Source organism: Notechis scutatus, chromosome 3 (assembly GCF_049901735.1).
Source record: "Notechis scutatus isolate UNSWTSFEM ecotype Mainland chromosome 3, rNotScu1.2, whole genome shotgun sequence".
NCBI lineage: Eukaryota > Metazoa > Chordata > Lepidosauria > Squamata > Elapidae > Notechis > Notechis scutatus.
The window spans coordinates 75,505,127-75,528,911 of record NC_142011.1 but is presented as its reverse complement, the minus strand read 5'-3'; the positions used below and the strand labels follow the sequence as shown (position 1 = coordinate 75,528,911).

The window sequence follows — 23,785 nt, the reverse complement described above, 5'->3', positions numbered from 1 at the left end:
TTTAACAAGGTTTTAATTAAAAGACATTGGCTAAAGTCACATCGGTTTAAAGCCGTAAAGCAAGATTTGTAATACTGGTTATAGAGTTTCCATACCACTCTAAGCCAAAACCTAACAAACATATATAGAATATGACTTTTATTTATAGTTGGTTTCTTAGATTAGAGTTGACCTTTCAAGATTCTGGTATAAAAAAACTTCCTTTTCGAATAGAATACAAGGTATTCTACAGCTGAAAATGTTTTAAATAGTCACAAAAGGTAATGAAACATTTCCTTGAATTTTTATACTAGTTAAATAGAAATAATGGAACCCTGTAGGTAGACTATTAAAAATAATAGACATTATTTTGTTTTTGTTTTTTTTACATAGTAAGATTATAAAGTTTAGCAATATAAGCTGTTTCTCTCCTGTAAGTTCTTAGTAGTGTTTATTTCCTTTTTATTATTGATGTACTGATTCCAAGCCATATTTTGGTAGTATACTGTGCTACCTCTGTAGAAATGTGCATGATACTGCCAACAGTTCCTTTTACCGTGTTAAATCATACTGTCCCAAATCTTTTTTTAATTCCTCATATCCAGAAGTAAGGTCTACTGACTTACAACCTAACCTAATGTAATTTAGGTAGTTAGATTTAGTATTGCAGCTGGAATAAAATTTAAGACTGGCTGTTTTTGTTAAATCTGTTCAGCAGTTACAATTACATTGAACCATATTGAAGTACAGAGTTATTAGGTTTAGTTGAATAATGTCTTTATTGTTATTCCTTCATACGTTTAGCTTTTTCCCTATAAAACTTGGTTTCATTTAAAAATATAAAAAGTTAAAAATGAAACGAAATTCAAAGTTTCAATTAACTTTGAACGCTAACCAACAATATTTTCTTGAAAAAACAGAATTTTTTTCCTTTTTATTAATTGTTGATAGTTTACAGTTCAAATGATTGCATGGTAGTATTGAACACAACTATCACTTCTTATGTTATGAATTTGCATTGTAATTTGTACATTATATGAATAAAAGCCCTAAATGCAGCGGCTATTTTTGCTTGAAAACCATATGTATGACAAGTAGGGCTTTGGTTTATGTGGTTCTTCCTGCTTCATATTCAGGTATACACTGAGTGTTTAGGGGAGTGGAAGCTCATTAAAGTATTGTGTGATGCAGGAAAACATGTGGAGTAAAAAGAAAGAACATGGGCGGGGAAATTTTAAGTGAAAAAGCCCTAGCCCTTTCCCAGAATCTAACAAATCTTGTTTGGCCTTAGAACTAAGCAGGATCGGGGCCTTTTAATAAATTGAATGGAAGCCCTATAGATGCTATCAAATTGCAGACTATAAACACTAGAAACTAGTTAAAAACAACTTCTAGGTGCTGGATATCAAACTTGATTTAAAGGAGACTTTGCCTTGGTATTATGTGTTTTTTTTCTTCCCTTTCACATTTTTATTTCCAATTTACATAAGCTTCCATTTGCCTTTACTTGCAAAATAGTAAATTATTTTTGCTTGCCAGGACTTGAAAATCATAGCTTGTCAGTTGATCTAGAAATAAACTAAAGAGAAGGAAATAACTAAACTAAGCATATCAGGTGGAATTGACCAAGCCAAATACTTCCTCTGTGCTTTTTTTTTAAATTAGTACCAATTTTGAGCTCCCTCATTAGTGATATATTTCTGAGTTAATGATATTTTGGCAAAATATGTAATGTTAGTCAAATGCAAATATATTGAAGTGAAGCTAGTCCTGCATGTTTTTGCAGTTGTGGGTTATATGCCATTGTAGATTATTTGGTGAAATTGTCAAAGTATGTAATATTTCATTTTAGCTTTTGGAAATCAGTTACCACCCATGCATCAGCAACAGAGGTAAGGTTTTATTTATCTTTAATTTGATCTTTATACAAGGTAATAACTTTTATTGGTTTGTTTTAGAAATTTAGAAATTGTTATATTATCAGTATCAGAAATGTGCTTTGGAAATTGTCCCTTGTGAGCAGACCAAAAAACTGTTGGTTGAAGGTAATGTTCATACAGTTATTTCAATCAGTAATTGAAATAATTATAGCTTCAACTGATTGGGGAATTTTTATTTACTGTTTGCCAGGTAATGTTCACCATAGGTGACATTGAAGCAGATGAGGTAATTAGTTGAGTAAGGGATAAAAGATTAGGTCTTTAAGTCACATGTTAAACAGTATGTAGTGAAAATGCTTGTTTTTATTATGCTACTTCAGTGAAAATTAATTGCATTTCTTTTAACACACATTTCCATTACACTCAACAAGATAGATCCACTTTTCTCCATTAGTTTGAGTTCATATTGCATAACTTGGGTTGTTTCTCACACTTTTTTGAAGTATGCCTATTCAGCATGATTCAGGCAAAGTATTTTCTCTTTGTTGCAACATTTGTTAAATATGTATGTTGTATATATCAAAAAAGTAAATGAAAAAGTAGGATGGGCTGCATTAGATTCCGCTGTCTCCTGAAATTTTGTAATTGTACTTTCTTTGAATTATTAGTATAAAACATTGCCATATATAACTTAGAATTAAGTGTGTTCATTTGAAAAAAAAAACTTAAGGTTCAAAATGTTATGAAATAGTTTTGGTGAAATTTCCTAGCATTTTATTTCCCATTTATGTTCTTGGTACATATTTTGCTTTGTGTGTGACTTTTAACTTTACTAAAAAAATGAAATAATATTATGATGCATCTTTGAAATGTATATAAATTGCAATACGTTTCCAGATTCATACATTATAAATGGCTTCAGCATTATTAGAATGTTGACATTTTAACTAATTGGCTAATGTTTGACTGCCTATGTTAAATTATTAATGGGCTATGTTATTTTTTAGGCATAGTGATTTAAACAAATACGGAAACCAAAGGACCTTAACTGAGTAGAAGTAAAATTAGCATACATATATATATAGAGAGAGATATATATTTATGATTTACCTCTTTATTTGGAGAAAATACTTTAGTTCTAACTAGGTACAAATACTAGCTTGTAATGTGTTTCTTTCTCCAGGTCTGTAATGACAGAAGAATACAAAGTTCCAGATGGAATGGTTGGATTCAGTGAGTATAAATATTTACTATAGTATATTTAAATCTGTTGGAGTACATGGTATTAATTCATTAACTGATTTGTTTGTCCATTTCTCAAGTAATTGGCAGAGGGGGAGAACAGATATCTCGCATACAGCAAGAATCTGGATGTAAAATACAGATTGCACCTGGTAATTATTTTATTTTCTCTATTTTACTAGGTTAACAGTTGGAACATAATTTATTGTTGCATGCAGACAAATTAATTTTATTATCTTAAATTGTCAGTTTATATCAGCAAAATTGAAACCATTATGAATTAGTTGAGTGATCTGTTGCTAAAAATCTTAAAAGCAAATTACTAATATCTGCTTGCTAATGTTCATTCTATGCTCTTTACATTTGTAGATAGTGGTGGGCTTCCTGAAAGATCTTGCATGTTGACTGGAACACCTGAATCAGTACAGTAAGTTTCTTCACAAATGCTTTCAGATCATGTTGAAATAGTTTTTGTTAAGAATTATCTTTCCAAATACGTGCACTATTCTAACTTTGCCTAATAAAAGTGTCCCAGGCTGTATGCTATTGCACATGAAATATATCTAGCTCTGACTGAAATATGAACAATCTGCAGTGCAAAAGTTTCTGATTTTCAATTAAGTGATTACTGGTCACTGGAAAATACTCTTCCAGGTTGTTTGGAAGATTCAGTAGCTCTACTGAGGCTAATTTACAGGTAGTCCTCAACTTAAAACCAGTTTCTTAACAACCATTTGAAATTATAACAGATCATGAAAGAAAGATAACCCAGATTTGAAATTTAAGTGTTTGCCGTTCTAATGTGGCCATATTTTGGGCACCAGCAACCAGGCCACATATGCACCACCCCATAATCAGATGACAGCAATTTACAATGTTTTTTTCCCCCAGAAACAAGTACATACTTCCAATTCCTGAAAAAAACATTGCGTAGCAAATAGTGAATTTGCTTAATAACCAGTGCAAAAATTATTACGAAATAAGGCACAATCACATGATGACCCACTTTATAATGCTATTATTTTAAGAAAAAGTGCAATAGGTACACAACATGTTTACTTTTGAAGCATGCATTCACAATGATTTGTTGAATAGTCTTTTAGCAATACTTGTACATTCATGATCAGCCAAGTATCAAAGTTTTGGCTAGAATTCAAGTTTTTTCAAGTTGCACACAGCAGGTGACATGTACTATTAGTTCAGTGTGGCTATTAGTAGTATGAAGAAATCATATGCATTCTCATTTTTTCTACTTTTCCCATTTAATGTTGCTGCAAATAACACATTTCAAAAGTTTATAAAATAGATGATTTCATGGTTTTTAGTTAGCAACCACCCTAAATATTCTGTCAATTGCTGATTATGTTATTTTTCATACATTTTTAATTGCAAATGCTTTTTATTCATTTTTTTTTTTTTGCAAGATCTGCAAAGAGATTGCTCGACCAGATAGTTGAAAAGGGAAGGCCTACACCAGGATTCCATCATGGTGATGGCCCAGGAAATGCTGTCCAGGAAATCATGATTCCAGCTAGCAAAGCAGGATTAGTTATTGGAAAGGGTGGAGAAACTATAAAGCAGCTTCAAGTAAGTTGACAGATTTTATTTTCTAAAAATATGTGTGAACATTTAATATTTTTATGATTTGAATGCATTAATTTTATTAAATAGGAGCGTGCAGGTGTTAAAATGGTGATGATTCAAGATGGACCACAGAACACTGGAGCAGATAAGCCTCTTAGGATCACAGGAGATCCTTACAAAGTCCAAGTAAGAACAGATTTTAAATGTTAAATTGTATTTCTCCAAGAGGAATGATTGTAAAATCATTGTATCTTATGTGTACTAATTTTTCTTTCAGCAAGCAAAGGAAATGGTTTTAGATCTAATTCGTGATCAAGGTGGCTTCAGAGAGGTACGAAATGAATACGGATCAAGAATAGGAGGCAATGAAGGCTTAGATGTGAGTATGATGAATTTTTTAGGCAAATTTGTACTTTAGGCCTGTGTTCATCCATATCTATGGACAAACATACATTTCCTATTCCTTTCACTAATTTAAATCATCTTGATTATGATGCTTTACTCCCTGTTAAATACTGATCATAAAATTGGCTTTAAAATGCTTAAAAATACTGCAGACTATCTAATTTCTCCTTTGAGTATTCCTGCTCAATTGATTACTGTTGAGTATAATGGTGTTTTTCATCAGTTACATATTGTATTGATTTGCTTTAAAGTTCTTATTTAATATTTGTTAAAATGTATTGTGTTTCTTAAGGTACCAATACCACGTTTTGCAGTTGGTATTGTAATTGGAAGAAATGGCGAAATGATAAAAAAGATACAGAATGATGCTGGTGTAAGGATTCAATTTAAACCAGGTAGAGTTCCTTCATCGGAAAATACACCAATTGCATGTTTTTATCTATAATACTTAAATACTTATAAAAATACTTATTGCTCTTGTAGATGATGGAACAACACCTGATAGAATAGCACAGATCACAGGACCACCAGACAGATGTCAGCATGCAGCTGAAATTATTACAGATCTTCTTCGAAGCGTTCAGGTTGGTTAATAGTCAGTTAACAGCCAAGTTTTTAATTATTCTTATAAAATACTGATACTCTTAACCTTTATGAGGAAAACATATGCATGAACATTTTTCTGTTAAAACTAATTGAGATGCCTGCAGCTTATAAATTTGTATTTCACTGGTTCTGTGCCTCTACTAGTGAGTTTTATTCTGCAGTAATGCATTGAAACAGGGCTGTCAAACTCAATTTCATTGAGGGCCGCATCAGAGTTGTGTTCGACTTCGGAGGATCAGAGAGTGGGGCGTGGCCAGGGGGAGTGGCCGTGGCCAGGGGTGGGTGTGGCCATGGTGGAAGTAACACGGGACTCATGTCAGAGGCACCTGTGTCCAAGTTCTAAGGCAGGACTTCCCTGAGACCTTCCCTCACTCTCATAATCTTCCTTCCTTCCTTCCTTTTCATTTTCTTTTCTTCTTCCTTCTCCTCTTTACTTATTTTTCCTTCCTTTTTCTTTCTTTCCTCTTTCCCTTTCTCCTTTCCTGTCCTTTCTTGCATGCTCAAATGCAAAAGGGGAAAAATTTCTCCTTTTCTCTTGTTTTTAATTTGCTTTGATAGCTCTCTGCCAGTGAAAATGGAGCTCCTGCAGCCCTCTGCCAGCGAAAATGGGATATGGGGGGTGGGCACATGCGCCTCCCCAAGCTCCATTTTTGCTGAAAGAAGCACCATGGGGCAGTCCTTTGTTGTTTCCAGGGCAGCCCCACGGACCGGATCCAGTCCTCGGGCCTTGAGTTTGACACCCTTGCTTTAAAAGCATAGCATTGATTATAAACACTGTAAGATTTTTGAAACAAAGCCAATTTCTTAAAGAAGAAAGATGCTTGGATATTCCAAAGGTGCTTTTTCAAGAGGCAACAGACTGACTTTGTTTTTCCTTGAAGACATTTAGCTTCTCATTCAAGAAGCTTCATCAGTTTTTTGATGAGAAGCAAAGGGTCTTCGAAAGTCCAGTTGCCTCTTGAAAAAAAGCACTTTTGGGATAACCATGACCTGGAGGACTGAGAATCTCCATAGACATAAAGCTATTTGGAAATTGATAGACATAATTTTCAGTTGAAAATGATGCTAAAATTATGTGCTGTGCCATGATCCTTACATTAAGAGTCATTGTGCTATACCTGCAGGTACCACAGTTATTTGTGGCTTTCCCAAATGTTTTTGCATATACCTCAAATTGTATGACTGAAATAATGTGGTACTGCCAATTAATTGGTGTTTTCACTTAATTTCCCCATGTCCCTTGCTCTTAGGAGTGAGATAGAAATCTTACAAGCGATAATGGCTTAGAATGATTTCATTTATATCCCACATTTTCTCTGGGAACTCAGACTGGTAAATTGTATTTGATTTTCATAGCATGAGCCTTCCCACAATAGGTTGAGCCAAGAGTTGATGAATATTCCAGAATTACCAAGTGATGTTCATAGTCAAGTGGGGGCTTGTACCTATGTTACTATAGAGTTAGTCCAGATCCAGATTGTAAGCGAGCCTACTAGGAAGAAGAAAAATCAAGATTGCATTGTTTTGTTTGGAAAAGTTTCTTGGTTGAAATGAAATAGTTTGGTTGTTTTCATTGGTTGTTCTGTGAAGAAAAATGACATACTGTTACTTTTACAAAAGTCTTATCTGTCCCTGTCTTTTAAGGCAATTGTATTTGCTATAAATGCAAAATAGAAATAATGGTCTCTGCAAAAAAACAATATTTTTTCAGTATTGCTAATTACAATTCTTTTCACAATTTAGGCTGGCAATCCTGGAGGTCCAGGGCCTGGTGGTCGTGGTAGAGGAAGAGGTCAGGGGAATTGGAATATGGGACCACCTGGTGGACTGCAAGAATTTAATTTTATTGTTCCCACTGGAAAAACTGGATTAATCATTGGGAAAGGTAAAAAGCTTGACTTGCTTTTCATGAGAGAACAATAAATAAACTTATTTTCTTGTTTGAAGGCAGGAGATGGCATATATCATTAAGTAGCTGACTTCCTGGTCCTTGTTGAAGTGTCTCCCTGATAATAAAATCTGGCTGCAGAACTTTTGTCCAACTAAATAACTAAGATACAGCAAATGAACTGTACCCAGTTATAGTGTTACTGTCTTTAGCCACCTAACACTGAAAGTTACTACTTCTGAAAATGGACTCCTCATTATAAATATATATCCTCATTATAAATAAGCCTCTTTCTATTCTACAAATCAAAACATTAGGATTTATGATACCTACATCCTAGGAAAAATATTGGCCCATACATAAAGTCTTACATATCTAGTAAGGAATTGAAGTTAGACCTCACAGCTAACTTTGTTCTTTGGCTTTTCTTCAGTGATTTCTAATTAGGTGTAATATCAATTGCAGTTAATTTATTTCCCTAAATGTTTCTTAGAAAGCAGTTTAAACTGCTTACTCACTATCCATTGCTATTCCTGAAATCTGTGCATTGTTTCCTGAATTACACTTAAACATTCTAATTCTTTTCCATTTTTTATAAAAGTGTTCCATTTAACCTAGTTCTTTAGGTAAGACATTAATCACATTGACTGTCCAGATGTCAACAAAATGTGTGAATCAGCTCAGAAATCCTTGGTTAATTCATTCACTAATAAAAACCTTATGTGATTATTTCAGTTGAAGCAATATTTGAAAATATATTCTATGTATTTTTCTCTTCGTTCCTGCTACTTTGTAAACTCATTTACTAGTTTATTGAATGCCTCATACAGAAGATGAAAGTGGAACTTTTGGGTTACATACTGTTCTGTTTTCAGATACATATGTTGCAAATGTATCTCTGGGCTTCTCTGATTTCTTAAAGCTATTCAAGGATTTCCAGAACCTCAGCTATGAATTGGAACTGTGGAACAGCTTGTGCAGTTGAAGACTACTGTATAGATGACGACACGAAATTACATGGTTCCTAATCTCCCAAGAAATAAAATTAACTACAATTACAACTACAACCAAAAAATGGGCTAAAAGTCATGCAGAAAATGTTTATAACTATACATGCTATATCAGTAGTAATGTCGTCAAGATAGTTCTGTTTGCACTTCAGCAACAAGCAAAGATGATTCTTATTGTTCTTTCAAATTAAAGGTATTAACTTATATAGATTACAGTATAATACCATTTCTTTGTAAATTCAGGTGGTGAAACTATCAAGAGCATTAGTCAGCAGTCTGGTGCAAGAATAGAACTTCAGAGAAATCCTCCACCAAATGCAGATCCCAACATGAAATTATTTACTATTCGAGGGACACCACAACAGATTGATTATGCTCGGCAGCTTATAGAAGAAAAGATTGGAGTGAGTTCTGGAAGCAGCTCTTTGTTAATGTTTTTGTTATACAAACAGCTGGTTAAGTACAGAAAAGGATTAGCTTTTTAAATTTTCTCTTTGTTCAGAATCCTTACGATATTGCTTATTAGTAGCTTTGAACAGTCCCATTTAAATGACAATTGTCAAATTTGTTGCCTATTCTTAAAGACTAATGAGATTTAAATGGAGGATTGTTTGTTTTGCACGGTCTACTGAATGCTGAGAATTTAACATATTCATTGAAAAGTATAATTAATATAAAATACAGAAAATTAATAATTATGGAAAGTGCATTTTGTGAAATGTCTGTATAGATACCGTGTTTCTCACATAATAAGGCCGGGCCTTATTTTTTTTGAGCCTCAAAAACGGCTAGGCCGTCTTTTCGGGGGTAACAATTTCCCCCTTTCATCTTCATCTAGAGCGCCCGCTGGCAGCCTCGCCACCAGCTGCTCCTAAGGGCGATCATGGCGGCGCAGAGAGCTCCCTACTCCCACCAAACACCTTTGCTGCAGACCCAAGACCTTTGGCACCTGCCTCTGTTGCTTTCCTTCTGCCCATTCCGCTGCCGTTTGGAGTGCCGTTGGAGCTGCTGCCGCCGTTTGGAGCTGCCTCTGCCGTTTGGAGCCGCCGCCGCCGTTTGAAGCTGCCGCTTCGCGTTTGGAGCACTACCGCTGTTTGAAGCACCACCGCCACTCCAAACACGGAGCGGCAGCTCCAAACGTGACGGCGGCACTCCAAACGGCAGAGGCAGCTCCAAACACGGAAGCGAGCCACCGCCGCCGTTTGGAGTGCCGCGTCACGTTTGGAGCTGCCGCTTCCGCGATTTGGAGCACTACCGCTGTTTGAAGCACCCCCGCCACTCCAAACACGGCGGCAGCTCCAAACGCGGAGCGGCAGCTCCAAACGACGGCGGCTCCAAACGGCGGCGGTGGCTCCGCTTCGTGTTTGGAGCTGCCTCTGCCGTTTGGAGCCGCCGCCGCCGTTTGGAGTGCCGCCGTCACGTTTGGAGCTGCCGCTTCTGTGTTTGGAGCTGCCGCCGTGTTTGGAGTGGCGGTGGTGCTCCAAACAGCGTAGTGCTCCAAGCGCGAAGCGGCAGCTTCAAACGGCGGCGGCGGCTCAAGCGGCGGCAGCAGCTCCAAGCGACAGAGGCAGCTCCAAGCGGCAGAGGCAGCTCAATGGTACTCCAAACAGCGGCGGCAGCTCCAAATGGCGGCGGTGGCTCCGCTTCCATGTTTGGAGCTGCCTCTGCCGTTTGGAGCCGCCGGCGCCGTTTGAGTGCGCCCGTCACGTTTGGAGCTGCTGCTTCCGTGTTGAGCTGCCGCCGTGTTTGGAGTGGCGGTGGTGCTCCAAACAGCGGTAGTGCTCCAAACGCGGAGCGGCAGCTTCAAACGGCGGCGGCTCCAAACGGCGGCAGCAGCTCCAAGCGACAGAGGCAGCTCCAAACGGCAGAGGCAGCTCCAATGGTACTCCAAACAGCGGCGGCAGCTCAAATGGCGGCGGTGGCTCCGCTTCCGTGTTTGGAGCTGCCTCTGCCGTTGAGGAGCCGCCGCCGTTGGAGTGCCGCCGTCCGTTTGGAGCTGCTGCTTCCGTGTTTGGAGCTGGCGCCGTGTTTGGAGTGGCGGTGGTGCTCCAAACAGCGGTAGTGCTCCAAACGCGGAGCGGCAGCTTCAAACGGCGGGCGGCTCCAAGCGGCGGCAGCAGCTCCAAACGGCAGAGGCAGCTCCAAACGGCGGCGGCGGCTCCAAACAGCAGAGGCAGCTCCAAACGGCGGCAGCAGCTCCAAGGGCACTCCAAATGGCGGTGGTAGCTCCAACGGCACTCCAAATGGCAAGTCCCCCCACCCTTCCCCTATTTTGCATGTTTTAAACTAGGCCTAAATTTGGGGGGAGGGGCTTAATTTGATTTTATGCCTAGAAAACATGCTGGGTCTTCCTATTGGTGGAGGCCGTATTGTTGGAGAAACACGGTAGTCCTCAAATAACACTGGCAATTGGGATTAAGAATTTCCATCAATAGATGAGACAATCAAAGTGTGATGCAAGTCCCAGGCAGCTTGCAAACACGCAGTAAGTAAGTGGCTGCTGCTAGGTGGAAAGGGAGCAAGGGGGTGCATGGGTGGTTGGGATTGCGTGATACAAGAGCAGCAGAATTTGAGGTGGCAACTGCTGCATGGGAATATATGCAAGAGTCTGGGAGATCGAAGGTCTGATTATGTTCACTCATTCAGCACAATCATAACTTTGAACTAGCGGTCATTAACCAAGAATTATCTGTAATTTAAATAAACTTTCCTTTGATCTCTTCTCTGCCCTCATCTGTTCTGATGTGAGGGGGGTTGCAAGCTAAGGAGATAACAGTTAGAGGTTGTCTTCAGGTTATGACCATTTGTTCAGTGACTAAAGTTATGATGGCACTGAATGAATGATACTTCAGACCAGTCCTTGAAATTCTGGCTGTCCTGATTTGCTTGTCATGTGGTTTGCACTTACAATGGTTGCAGCATTCCACATACACGTGACTGTAATTTGTGACCTTTCCTATCAACTTTCCACAAAGTTTTCCTTGTCAAGCACAGTGTTTTTAGGAACTGTTGAAAACAGGCTGTATATTAAAAATGTATATCTTTATTGGTTTATCAGTTTGAGAAAAGAACCCTTCTGCCAGTTTTAGTAATAGCCCGTTTGAACAGGTGAAACTCAAAAATTAGAATATTGTGCAAAAGTTCATTTATTTCAGTAATGCAACTTAAAAGGTGAACCTAATACATGAGATAGACTCATTACATGCAAAGCAAGATAGTTCGAGCCATGATGTGACATAATTGAGATGATTATGGCTTACACCTCATGAAAACCCCAAATCCACAATCTCAGAAAATTAGAATATTGTAAAAAGGTTCAATATTCTAGGCTCAAAGTATCCCACTCTAATCAGCTAATTAAGCCATAACACCTGCAAAGGGTTCCTGGGCCTTTAAATGGTCTCTCAGTCTGGTTCGGTAGGAATTACAATCATGGGAAATACTGCTGACCTGACAGTTGTGCAGAAAATCATCATTGACATCTCCATAAGGAGGGAAAACCTCAAAAGGTAATTGCAAAAGAAGTTGGATGTTCCCAAAGTGCTGTATCAAAGCACATTAATAGAAAGTTATGTGGAAGGGAAAAGTGTGGAAGGAAAAGGTGCACAAGCAGGAGGGATGACTGCAGCCTGGAGAGGATTGCCAGGAAAAGGCCATTCAAAAGTGTTGGGGACTTTCACAAGGAGCGGACTGAGGCTGGAGTCAGTGCATCAAGAGCCGCCACACACCGATGGATCCTGGACATGGGCTTCAAATGTCGTATTCCTCTTGTCAAGCCGCTCCTGAACAACAAACAACATCAACCTGGGCTAAAGAAAAACAGAACTGGTCTGTTGCTCAGTGGTCCAAAGTCCTCTTTTCTGATGAGAGCAACTTTTGCATCTCATTTGGAAACCAAGGACCCAGAGTCTGGAGGAAGAATGGAGAGGCACACACTGCAAGATGCTTGAAGTCCAGTGTGAAGTTTCCACAGTCTGTGTTGATTTGGGGAGCCATGTCATCTGCTGGTGTTGGTCCACTGTGCTTCATTAAGACCAGGGTCAACGCAGCCGTCTACCAGGAGATTTTGGAGCACTTCATGCTTCCTTCTGCAAACGAGCTTTATGGGGATGCTGACTTCATTTTCCAGCAGGACTTGGCACCTGTCCACACTGCCCAAAGCACCAAAACCTGGTTCAATGACCTTGGGATTACTGTGCTTGATTGGCCAGCAAACTTGCCTGACCTGAACCCCATAGAGAATCTATGGGGTATTGCCAAGAGAAAGATGAGAGACATGAGACCGAACAATGCATAAGAGCTGAAGGCCACTATTGAAGCATCCTGGTCTTCCATAACACCTCAGCAGTGCCACAGGCTGATAGCTTCCATGGCACGCTGCATTGAGGCAGTAACTGCTGCAAAAGGGCAAAACCAAGTACTGAGTACATATGCATGCTTATATTTTTCAGAGGTCCGATATTGTTCTATGTACAATCCTTGTTTTATTAATTGCATGTAATATTCTAATTTTCTGAGATTGTGGATTTGGGATTTTCATGAGCTGTAAGCCATAATCATCTCAATTATGACAAATCACGGCTTGAACTATCTTGCTTTGCATGTAATGAGTCTATCTCATCTATTAGTTTCACCTTTTAAGTTGCATTACTGAAATAAATGAACTTTTGCACGATATTCTAATTTTTTGAGTTTCACCTGTTTATAGGGGTTGCCCTTAAGTCCAGTGTTCTTAAATTGCAGCCTATCTGTACAGTGTAATATTATATTTGCTGTTGATGTAGAACAACTTAACTATTATAACTTATCTCAACAGGGTCCAGTAAATCCTTTGGGGCCTCCTGTACCTCATGGGCCTCATGGTGTTGTTCCTGGGCCACATGGACCCCCTGGGCCACCTCCTGGGGCTCCAATGGGACCTTACAATCCAGCTCCTTATACCCCTGGTCCTCCTGGTCCTGCACCTCAGTAAGTATTGTACACTTATAGATATGTTCGCAGAGTTGTGTGTTGATAGATTGGGATCTGGATTTCATCTGTGGATTCAATGCAATTTTTAAATGTGTTTATAACCAAATTCTTAGAAGCATTCATTTTAGAGATTTCTTTAAGTGAAATCTCTAAAATTTAACTGAATATTTATTCTCAATTAAAATGTATACTATAAACTGTTTAATTCATATTAGGTGTGCTGTAAATCATTAACTCTGAAACGTACATATGATGGGATTCTTGTAGGCTTTCCAGGCCAGTTCTCTTCTTTATGGAGGTAATCAGAACATTCCTAGATTGCAATCTAGCTTTTGCAGCAGACTTCAAGTCACCACTAGTTAAAAAAAATAGCTATTATAAATTATTTTACTACTTGATCTAATTATACATTACATTTTCATTTTAGTGGACCTCCAGCACCATACGCTCCACAAGGATGGGGTAATGCATATCCACATTGGCAACCACCAAATCCTCCAGACCCTGGTAAGTATAAGCAAATATATAAATGGCCCTAGTTTGCAATGAGATACACATTAATCATATATTTTACTAAAGAAAATGTGATGAAACTAAATCATTCATTAAGCCATATTCATTTCGCCAGTCTAATAGCAAATTAAAATTGAAATGCTATTTGTGGATAGGATCCTTCAAAAACATTAAGACACATTTAAACACAGATAGTTGTGAAAACCCATTCTGTAAGTTATGTTTACGCATAATCCTTGACTAACAACCACAATTGGGATGGGAATCTCAGTTATTGGGTAAAGTGGTCATTAAGCAAGACACCCATTTGACTGCCTATCTCAACTACTGCGATCTCAGCACTCCTACTTGTGGTTGATAAGCGATCTTGCAGGTTATTAAATGGAGAGGGTCCCAGATAAGGAGATTGGGGTGCCTCAGGAACAGAGTAGACCTTGAGAGTCTCGGGCTCAAAATCTAAGCTCCTGAACAGAGAGCCACACATGGCCTGCATCAAACTGCCCTGGGCCTCCCCTGCCTGCCTGAGACACCCCATACTCCTTACTTTACTGTGCTGCCCTCCACTCCACTTGGATTTTGGTTCCCTCTGTATGGAAGGGAACTCCTTCAACGGCTGCAGGAACAGAATTAAAATCTGGCACATAAGACTGCAAATGGTAAACACAGGATCTCAAGGCACTTACTACTGGTCTAAACTGAACAGTTGCCAAGCACCCAGTTCATGATCATGTGACCACAGGAGTGGTGGTGCGACATTTTGCAATTGGCAGAAGTTCTTTATGGGCCATAAAGTACCCTTTCCAATGCCTTGATATCTGGACTGTCATTATATGAACAATGAACCAATTACCTATATGTTGAATATTTCAGATAGCCAAAATTCAACCTGAATTAAATATGGAGTTAAACTTAGAACCGATACTTTTGATTTTAAAAATATGACTTCATACTTGATAATACAACTAGTGAAATTGGAATTGCTTTCTGAACCAACCATAAATGTATTTATTATTCAAGAGAATGTACCACAGGATTTATTGCATTTCCTCAAGCTTGCATAAGATGCAATCCAAATCTTAAATAATACCTCAATTCCAAAAGTGACATTCACATTGAACAAACAAAAATAATGCTACTTTGGCTGAAGAGGAATCCTAGGTACAGACCCCACTTTGTATTGCTTACCTTTAAAGGGTGGGTGGGTGGTGGGTGGATGGATAGATTAGATAGATAGATAGATAGATAGATAGATAGATAGATAGATAGATAGATAGATGATAGATAGATAGATAGATAGATAGATAGATAGATAGATAGATAGATAGAAGAAAGAGAAAAAAACGAAGTGGTTTGTTTCATTACTTACATGCTGTCATGAACAATTAATGTTCTGAGAGTTTATTTTATAGATCTTATCTTTCATAGGAATGAATGTAAATGGCAACTGATCTTAGTGATATCTTGAGATGTTGAACTAAATGTCATGGGTAATTTTCAGGTAAGCCAGCAGATCCTAATTCAGCAGCTTGGGCAGCCTATTACGCCCACTACTATCAACAGCAAGCACAGCCACCCCCTGCAGCTCCACCTAGTGCACCACCTGCCACTCAGACTAACGGACAAGGTACCGTGCTTGTATAAATATAAACAAATATACCAAAATAGCTTTTTTAACAGTTGAAGTATCTTATTCAAACCTTCGAATATTTTGAAAGTTTTTTATTATAGTTTCACCATTTAAATATTTGAAGCTTTGTATGTTGTAAGCTGGTTTCAGTACTAAAATCAGTTAGTAAGACAAACCTAAGAATGTTTGGGTCAGCTAAGTTAGGATAAGGCATTAGATTAATGAGAATTTTAACCAAAGTTGGGCTGGAATTTGGGCAACCATCTTTCCAGTAATCTCTATATCACTTACTAGTTTTCTTATATTGCAAGCAATTATGTTGATGAGCCAATTAAATACAACTCCCAGTATATCATCCTTTTCATAAAATGTGTCCAAAATTCAAGAATTTTTTTCCCTAAAGTTATTTGTCAGGAACAAAATCTGAATTCATACTATATGCCAAAATGTTTTGGTAATATGGGAATGAGCCCCAAGCAATGGTAGACTTGCCTTTTCACTACTGCAGTCTGGAGTTTTGTATACATTATCTTTGCTTTCAGTTTATGCTTTGCAAGAAAATTGGTTACTCCATTGAAATTGAGTTGATGTTAAATCAGGATATAAAATCCTGCACAGTGTAAAAGAGATGAGGGTAATAGGCTTGTGAAGGTAATACAATACAAGCTTGGTTTTTTAAAGAAATGTAGGATTCCAGTTTAATTTTCAAGTATATAAGAGGAAGATTACAATAATCAGCAGGAATTGTGAAAAATAATCCAGTAGAACATACTCTGATTGTAGACCATTAGGTGAAAACCAAAAACTGAATTTGAATTTAAAATTAATTAAGGTCAACATAATGACTTACAGGTTTATGTTTCCAGTGAAATGATTACACATGAATCAAACAAAAAATAGTGTTCTTAGCTTGAATTGTTTATTCTTCCAAGTATTCTTTTTGGTATAATGATGGTACAATGTGGACACATGCAACAGGAAATGTTGCCATTACAAGGATTTTGTGTACGTGGACCCCTAAGGGGCATGGATTTGTGCATGACTGGTTCCAATTAAATATAACTAGAACTAGTTGAATTATTGAAGAGGTCTGATTAATCTCCCCAGATAAAGAAATGTACATGTCTTGATGGTTAAAAGATGGGGCATCTGCAGCTAAGTTCTGTGCATGATACATGCAAATAAGGCATTTCTGAACTGAGACTTGCAAAATATTTGAAAACAAAAATGTTAGCTTTTAATGTAAGATTTTTACTCTTAATTAGAATAAAATGTAAGTGATTGGAACTGAATCTTTTTAGTTGTTTATTTTACTCACACTAATTTTTGTTCAATCAGGAGATCAACCAAATCCAGCACCAGCAGGGCAGGTAGATTATACCAAGGCTTGGGAAGAATACTATAAAAAAATGGGTATGTTTTATTTACTTTTGATTTTTAAATTTTACTTCTCAGAAGCTTTACTGATTCATACACAATTTTAATTTGAATAAGTTTAATAAGCTTTATTTGATGGACTTAAACTGGGCACGTTTCCAAAACTGCCAAAGCAATTTTTTTAGTGGAAACATCAATACTTGAGACTAAGAGCCACTAAATGAATCCAGTCCATTCATGTCTGAGAATGCTTCCAGCAGCTAACATGGGAACAAAAAGTCAAAAATGACATCAAAACTTTAATTTTTACTGTTCGATTATAGTAAAAAAAAAGATCAAATATATTTATTATAGTTTTTGACTAGTCTTTGTAATAAAAATGAGAAACAGCTTAACAAAAAAATGTTACTTGGAAAGAAAAAACAATAGGACAGTATAACATCTAATTTAAAGTTTTGCGCAGTTGTATGAATATTGGCCATCTGTTATGTGAGGGTGGGGTTAGCATCCCTTAAAAGGTAATTAATCTAAAATTTATCAGTGTGGTCCTCATACTTGGAAGTGATTGAGAGGATCAGAACATGTTTGAGCATCATAAAAAGGACGTATGAGGACACGAATAAGAGTTTGCCTCCCTGAATACACAAGGGCAAGGTCTCTGCAAATAAGGAGTCCCATGAACTCAGTAAAATAGACCTGATAGGAGGGCATCAAAACAGGCTCTAGATGAGGCCTATCTATACTTGCTTAGGGTTAGATTGTGTTGATACTATGCCGTAGGGCGATTCCATTATGATCTGTTTTCTGTTTCTCATATCAGATGCGTTAAGACAGGATTTTTGTGGCAAAATTAAATAATTAAGCAAACGGTTAAAATGGATCCAATCCCATTCATTTAAAAAACATATCTGCCCTTTAAAGTGCTTCTAGCAAGAAAAAATGACCCCAAATCTTCTGATACTATAAACCCTATTCTGGTGTTAGTGGTCATGAAAGCACATGTTAGTAAAATATATTCATAAAATGCTAGTCCTAGACTATTTCATTGTTTGTATTTTCCTGCCTTTCTCAAAAATGGCTCCACTACAAGCCTTCAGCATATCCCAGGACCCTGCAAGGCTTGTTGTAGCATTGTGTGTGCAAGCGGCGGCACTACCGCGAGTTTGGATACACTAGTGCAGTTGCTCACGGTAGGATGCCAGCTGCACCGGTTTGATGAAGCAGGGTCCTGCTCTAAGAGGAATGGATAACAGGCAAGAAAATTCCCCTCCCCATTTTCCTGCCTTTCACGAAAATGGCTCCACCCTGAGCCTTCAGTGTATCCCAGGATTGCAGCACAGAAGGCTCTATTCCAAATCTTCAGCGTTGCAATCCTGGGATATACTGAAGGCTCGGAATGCCTCTGCTTCAGCGCAGAATGACTTTTGCCCCTCTCTGCAGCTGACACTTGCCGCCCCCCATGCCCATGCCGCCACTCATGCTGGCCATGTCCATCCCCCGGACTTATTTTTGGGGAAGGGTTAATATTAGGTCCACCCTCAAAAAATTAGGATTGGGCTTATTATTGGGGTGGGTCATGTTTTCTGAGAAATACAGTAGATGTTAAAATTATGCCATCTTAATACTATCAGAATATTAATTGCCAAAGTGTTGTCAATCTAATTTTAATACATGCAAGAGATTTTAAGTGTAAATCACTTAAAGCACAATAAGAAAATATAACCACTCCTGGTTTTGTAAATCAGGTGAGAATGCTGTATACATTTCCATTTACCATATTGAGTTTTGCTAAAATTTGGCACTGGTTAATTTTTTTGAAGCACTTAATTGTATATCTTCTAATTTCCTTCTAACCTTGTAACACTGAATCTTAAATACTAATTATTTAAGGTTCAAATTAGCATATTATAATTTTTATTTTTATAAATAAAAGTTTATTTTTTTAGTTCAGTGTTTTTATCCTTTCTCCAATGAAATTAGTAGTTGGCAAATTATTTTGACAACATATGATGTTATGATATAGACAATGTTATAGAGGTGACATCCCCTCCTACATGTTAAATATACAAATGTAATCTAGTTACAATTAATGTATCTATCCCAATAAAATGTTGCTTGTAACTAGTTTTGATAGTTTCAGAATTGGAATTAAGAGGATTAGAAAATATTGTAATATCCGTTTTTTTTTCTTTTTGTGCCCTTCATTTTTCTCACAGTGACTGTTTTCACAATATAAATTGGCTTAGTTTTGAAGCATTGCAATCCACACATTTACATCACAATTCACTTCAAGCTAAATTTAAGTAGGTAGGGTAGGAAAATTCATGATCGTCAGATATTATGCCCTTTTAATGTTAAGCATGCTGCCTAAATTAGTTTTAGATATCAGTTTATATATAGTCTGAAGAACCAGAATGAACTAATAATGGAGAAACTGAAACCATAGAACTAAATAATGTATTCATATTAAGGTACCTATATGAGCTTTTGGACATTATCTTAACATGTTAATTAATATTCTTCACAAAATTTATTCTGAAAATAAATGCATAGCAATTTGACATATAAATGAGAATTGAGATATTAGTATTACTTTAAACCTCCACACTTACTTTCTTAAATACAAAATGACTCACCCATGTGTATCTTAACAGTTTCTCTTTATCCATTTTCTTTTATTGTTTATATTAAAATAGTTGGAAAACAATTTAAAATGTTTAATTAAAAATAAGAATCAGTAATAAGTTGATTTAAAAGCAGCTTTATGGTTGCTGAGCAATTTTTGCTATCCTGCATTCTTTTACTACATGCTAGTCCTCAAAAACAAAAGTCAACCTAAGTATTAAGCATATTTTGATTTTTAAAAAACTATGTTTTTTAATATTGGAAGATGTTTTCATAAATAGAAGAGGAAGAGAGCACATACTCTTGGGTATAGATTTCAGAGCAAGTTCACTTGGGGCACCCGGCCCCTTATATATTATAAACCATATAATAAGAATAGTTTTTCTACACACTTGCGTAGAATATGGATACATTTTGAAGCATTTTCAAACTAGCAAAAGTAGGTTGGATTATGAAAGCTGGTTTGGATGAATTATTGGCCTATCATATACCTATGTTGAGCAAACATATATAGCATACAACAGACTACGGTATAAAAATTGAACTCAATAAATTTTAAATCTGTTAAAAACTCTAGAACTAAAACTAAAATATTAGATTTTAATATTTTCTGATTTTCACGAAACATTAAAACAAAACAGCAAAGAACTCTTCCATTGTATTCTTGACTGTAATTGTGGTATACATGGGAGCTGTGTTTACATTAAAATGTGGGGGGTTTTGCAGGTCAACAAGGGCAGCCACAAGATTATTCAAAGGCTTGGGAGGAATATTACAAGAAGCAAGGTAATGTTCGTTAGAAATGAGATTATTTTGAGCTTCCTTCTGCCCCTTTTATGGCACCAGCGTTGTGTAATCTACATTTGTTCTAGGTCAAGCTGTTCCAGCTCCAACTGGAGCCCCACCAACAGGTCAGCCAGATTACAGTGCAGCATGGGCTGAGTACTACCGACAGCAGGCAGCTTATTATGCCCAGACAAGTCCACAAGGAATGCCACAACATCCTCCAGCACCACAGGTAAAACAGTCTTTAATTATTTAGCTAATATTTTAGTGAGATACTTCTTTCAATTTTTGTGGGGTGGAATTTTGTTTGTTTTTGCATGCCTCCCACATAGATACCTTTCTGAAGTATGCATTTTTCCTGATAAAACGTAACTGCAAATGAATTAATGCTTTTAACTGGAGATCTGTGTTTGTCTTTGCATACATTCAGTGTTTGTGATCTAAAAATTTCTCCTCAGGGTTTTTGAAAGCCATGCAGGAAGCCACCACCATTGCATTAACCAAATTTTCTTTCTTAAAGGCTTCACTCCTGAGTTAGCGCAATTTTTTTTAAAAATATTTTCTTTAACATTTTGTGTATTTCTTATGTATTTCTTCGCACAGGGCCAATAATAAGAAGTGGACAATACAGTATTTGCTTCATTATGTGGGGGAAAAAAACCTTTGTTAAATGTATGGATGCAGACGCCTTGATGAAGATCATAATTTTGTTTGGTTTAAAAATAGTGGTTTTTTTTTTGAAATGTACAAAATATCTATCACAACTGATAGGAGGTAATATTTCTGTGTAGAAATGGAAATTGGTTTGTTTTTAGTACATTAGTGTAGATGTACACATTCCAGCAAATGTATTTGCAACTATTATGTGGTCAATGCTTTGTGATATAAATGTACTTTTTCAATGTATACTTGATCACTTTTAAATGCTTGTTTTGTGCTTTGCAATAAATAATATGAAACCTCCTGTGTTGGTAAGTTGGATATGTGGGTACTCAAGAGAATTCAATGATTTTTTTTTTTAGTAATTCTGTACATGTACACAAGTAAGATTTTTCCCCTCTCTTTTAAGTTCAGGCTTGATGTTGGTATTTCCCCAGAATAGGTTTAGAGGGATCTCTTTTGTGATTGTATGTTACTATTTAGCATTCTGATATCTTCTTTCTACTTGTGTAAAAATTGCATGTATGTGAAGGTATTTCTTGACATACTTCTGCATTAACAGTTGAAATTTCTTTTTTTATTCATGACCACTGTCCCAGACCCGTATAGCTGCTATAGTTAACATTTGTTTTATGTATGATTTAATTCTTTAGTATATTTTCCAGACACATTATTAAAGTCAGTTATCTAGAAAAACAAAATGTGCTAAGCGGTTGGTTTCCAGCACTTTGCTATAGATTTTAGTGTAGTAAGGATGATTATGCTTTTTAGTTATAAAACTGCATTTGTTGTAGAAACATACTGTTTGAGTCTTGGAATGCTTAATGAAAAAAAGGTTTTTTCAGATAAGGTCTGTTTAAATGTTGAAAGACTAGCTTTTAAGTTATGTTTGAAAAGTCTCTGTCATACGTTTTACTTTTAATAATTATAATTGAAAATTGGTGTTCTGTTAAAAATCCACTGTTTGCTTTTTTGCATATATTAGATTACATGCAATACAGTTTGTCTTGCCATTGTCTGTTGAAGTGCAGGTTTGATCCAGCCAGTATAGAACTAGCTCTGTAGGGGTGAGGAGGACTGTGCTGTGTTATCATCCTTGATTGTTCCTTCAAGGAGCATTGCACTGTAAGTACATCAGAGTGACAAAATGATGAACTGCAACAGTATCTTTTTGTCAGTGTTCCACATAATGCAAATGCCATACCTGTGTGAATATTATGTTGGAATAAAATACAGTGCTGATATTTTAGAAAATTGCAATTGGTTGTTTAATCAGACAAAAATGTGTGTGTATGGGTAAGTATTTTGAGATATTTAGCTTTAGCTAAAGAATTCATCAATGAACTAACATTGTTCATTAGGGTTTCAGAAATGAGATATATTCAGATATCAACTTACAAATTGTTAACATTTAAAAATGCTTGTCAGGAGGAAGTTGTTTTTGTCTTCAGTTGTCTGCATATTAGTGATGCAGCTATATACTATTTTTCTAAATCTTTATTAGCCTTATCTTTAGAAAATCATTTTGTTGTTTTGGAGTGTTCATTTAGAGTGGCTGCAAGAGAAGAACTGAATGTGGTTTAAAATGAAGTAGTATTATTGCAAAAATAATTAGAAATGCATTTGTTCTACTGTAGAATCAGGAAGGATTTTTTTTTATCCCAGTTTAGTTTAGGATTTACATTTTGAAAAGACTACTAGAAGTTAATAAATATATAGAGAAGTAGGCTATGAAGTCTCTTAAATATTTTGCATGTTAAGTCTGTAGCTTATTGGAAAATGGTGTAGTTATTAACTAAACAGAACAAACATTCACCTGATTCTTTATCATTCACCAAATGGAGGCTGTTGATTTTGATTCATTTAAAGTATAAAATCTTTATTAATTGCAAACAGTGCAATTATTTATACTTCACAGTGCCTTCCCAGATCTTCCACCTTAGGTTCTGCTGCAAAAAGCACAGGTAAGCACAACCTAAGGAAGTGTATAAATACATATTTCAGTATATCAATGTTGTCCCTGTGAGATTTTTTTTGTGCTTGTGTATTCAAAAGCAATCTGCCAATATCTTTTCCCAAATGTATTCTGCTATTCATGGTTTCATTCCAATGAGAATTCTGAAACAATTATTTACATTTCTGGGTAAATGTGTATCTTTATTTTTTTAAAGATAAGTGGATTGCTGCAATAATTTTTGAGTAAGTCACTTTTACTATTTTCCCTCAATAGTTGTTACAAATGAATATAAAATATTTTTTCAAGATACAGGAAATATTGGTCAGAACTTCAACAGCCTTCACAAATGCTTCTATAATGTGGATGTTATACCCAAATACTACGTATTCAAATATACTGTATGTTTCTCTCAATCTTAAGATGATACACCATAAACCATAAATTAATATAGCTTGATTATTTTATGCAGAAGGAAAACAAGTGAGATTTTACTTTTGCAAAATAGTTCTAAAAATATTGTGCCAGTGATATGTTAACAAGTTTGGCAGATCTTTTCTTTTTATAGGAATTTCCTTCCTACTTTGCTATTTCAGCTGAATTGCTGTATATTTTTGCTAGTTTTAAAATGTTTTGTATATGACTTACCTAGGTAGCTTAATTTTCAGTTTAAATAGA

General features: G+C 36.5%; 1 protein-coding gene across 12 annotated transcripts in view; it reads left to right on the top strand.

Annotated features, from left to right (window-relative positions):
* Positions 1 to 23,785, top strand: part of FUBP1 (far upstream element binding protein 1) — a 31,641-nt gene that overhangs the window by 6,278 nt on the left and 1,578 nt on the right. For 2 of the 12 annotated variants that reach the window (XM_087960505.1, XM_087960501.1), the window contains 18 exons: positions 1,832 to 1,871; positions 3,043 to 3,092; positions 3,182 to 3,253; positions 3,471 to 3,528; positions 4,526 to 4,688; positions 4,773 to 4,871; positions 4,963 to 5,064; positions 5,383 to 5,485; positions 5,574 to 5,674; positions 7,440 to 7,581; positions 8,838 to 8,998; positions 13,411 to 13,562; positions 13,993 to 14,072; positions 15,577 to 15,702; positions 17,044 to 17,118; positions 20,434 to 20,493; positions 20,580 to 20,725; positions 23,072 to 23,117. In XM_087960505.1, the coding sequence (XP_087816631.1) occupies positions 1,832 to 1,871; positions 3,043 to 3,092; positions 3,182 to 3,253; positions 3,471 to 3,528; positions 4,526 to 4,688; positions 4,773 to 4,871; positions 4,963 to 5,064; positions 5,383 to 5,485; positions 5,574 to 5,674; positions 7,440 to 7,581; positions 8,838 to 8,998; positions 13,411 to 13,562; positions 13,993 to 14,072; positions 15,577 to 15,702; positions 17,044 to 17,118; positions 20,434 to 20,493; positions 20,580 to 20,725; positions 23,072 to 23,117 (1,776 nt within the window). Of the gene's footprint in view, positions 1 to 1,831; positions 1,872 to 3,042; positions 3,093 to 3,181; positions 3,254 to 3,470; positions 3,529 to 4,525; positions 4,689 to 4,772; positions 4,872 to 4,962; positions 5,065 to 5,382; positions 5,486 to 5,573; positions 5,675 to 7,439; positions 7,582 to 8,837; positions 8,999 to 13,410; positions 13,563 to 13,992; positions 14,073 to 15,576; positions 15,703 to 17,043; positions 17,119 to 20,433; positions 20,494 to 20,579; positions 20,726 to 21,096; positions 23,329 to 23,785 lie in introns of those variants that run through there. The other 10 variants (XM_087960503.1, XM_087960500.1, XM_087960507.1 and 7 more) reach the window with 6 other exon arrangements.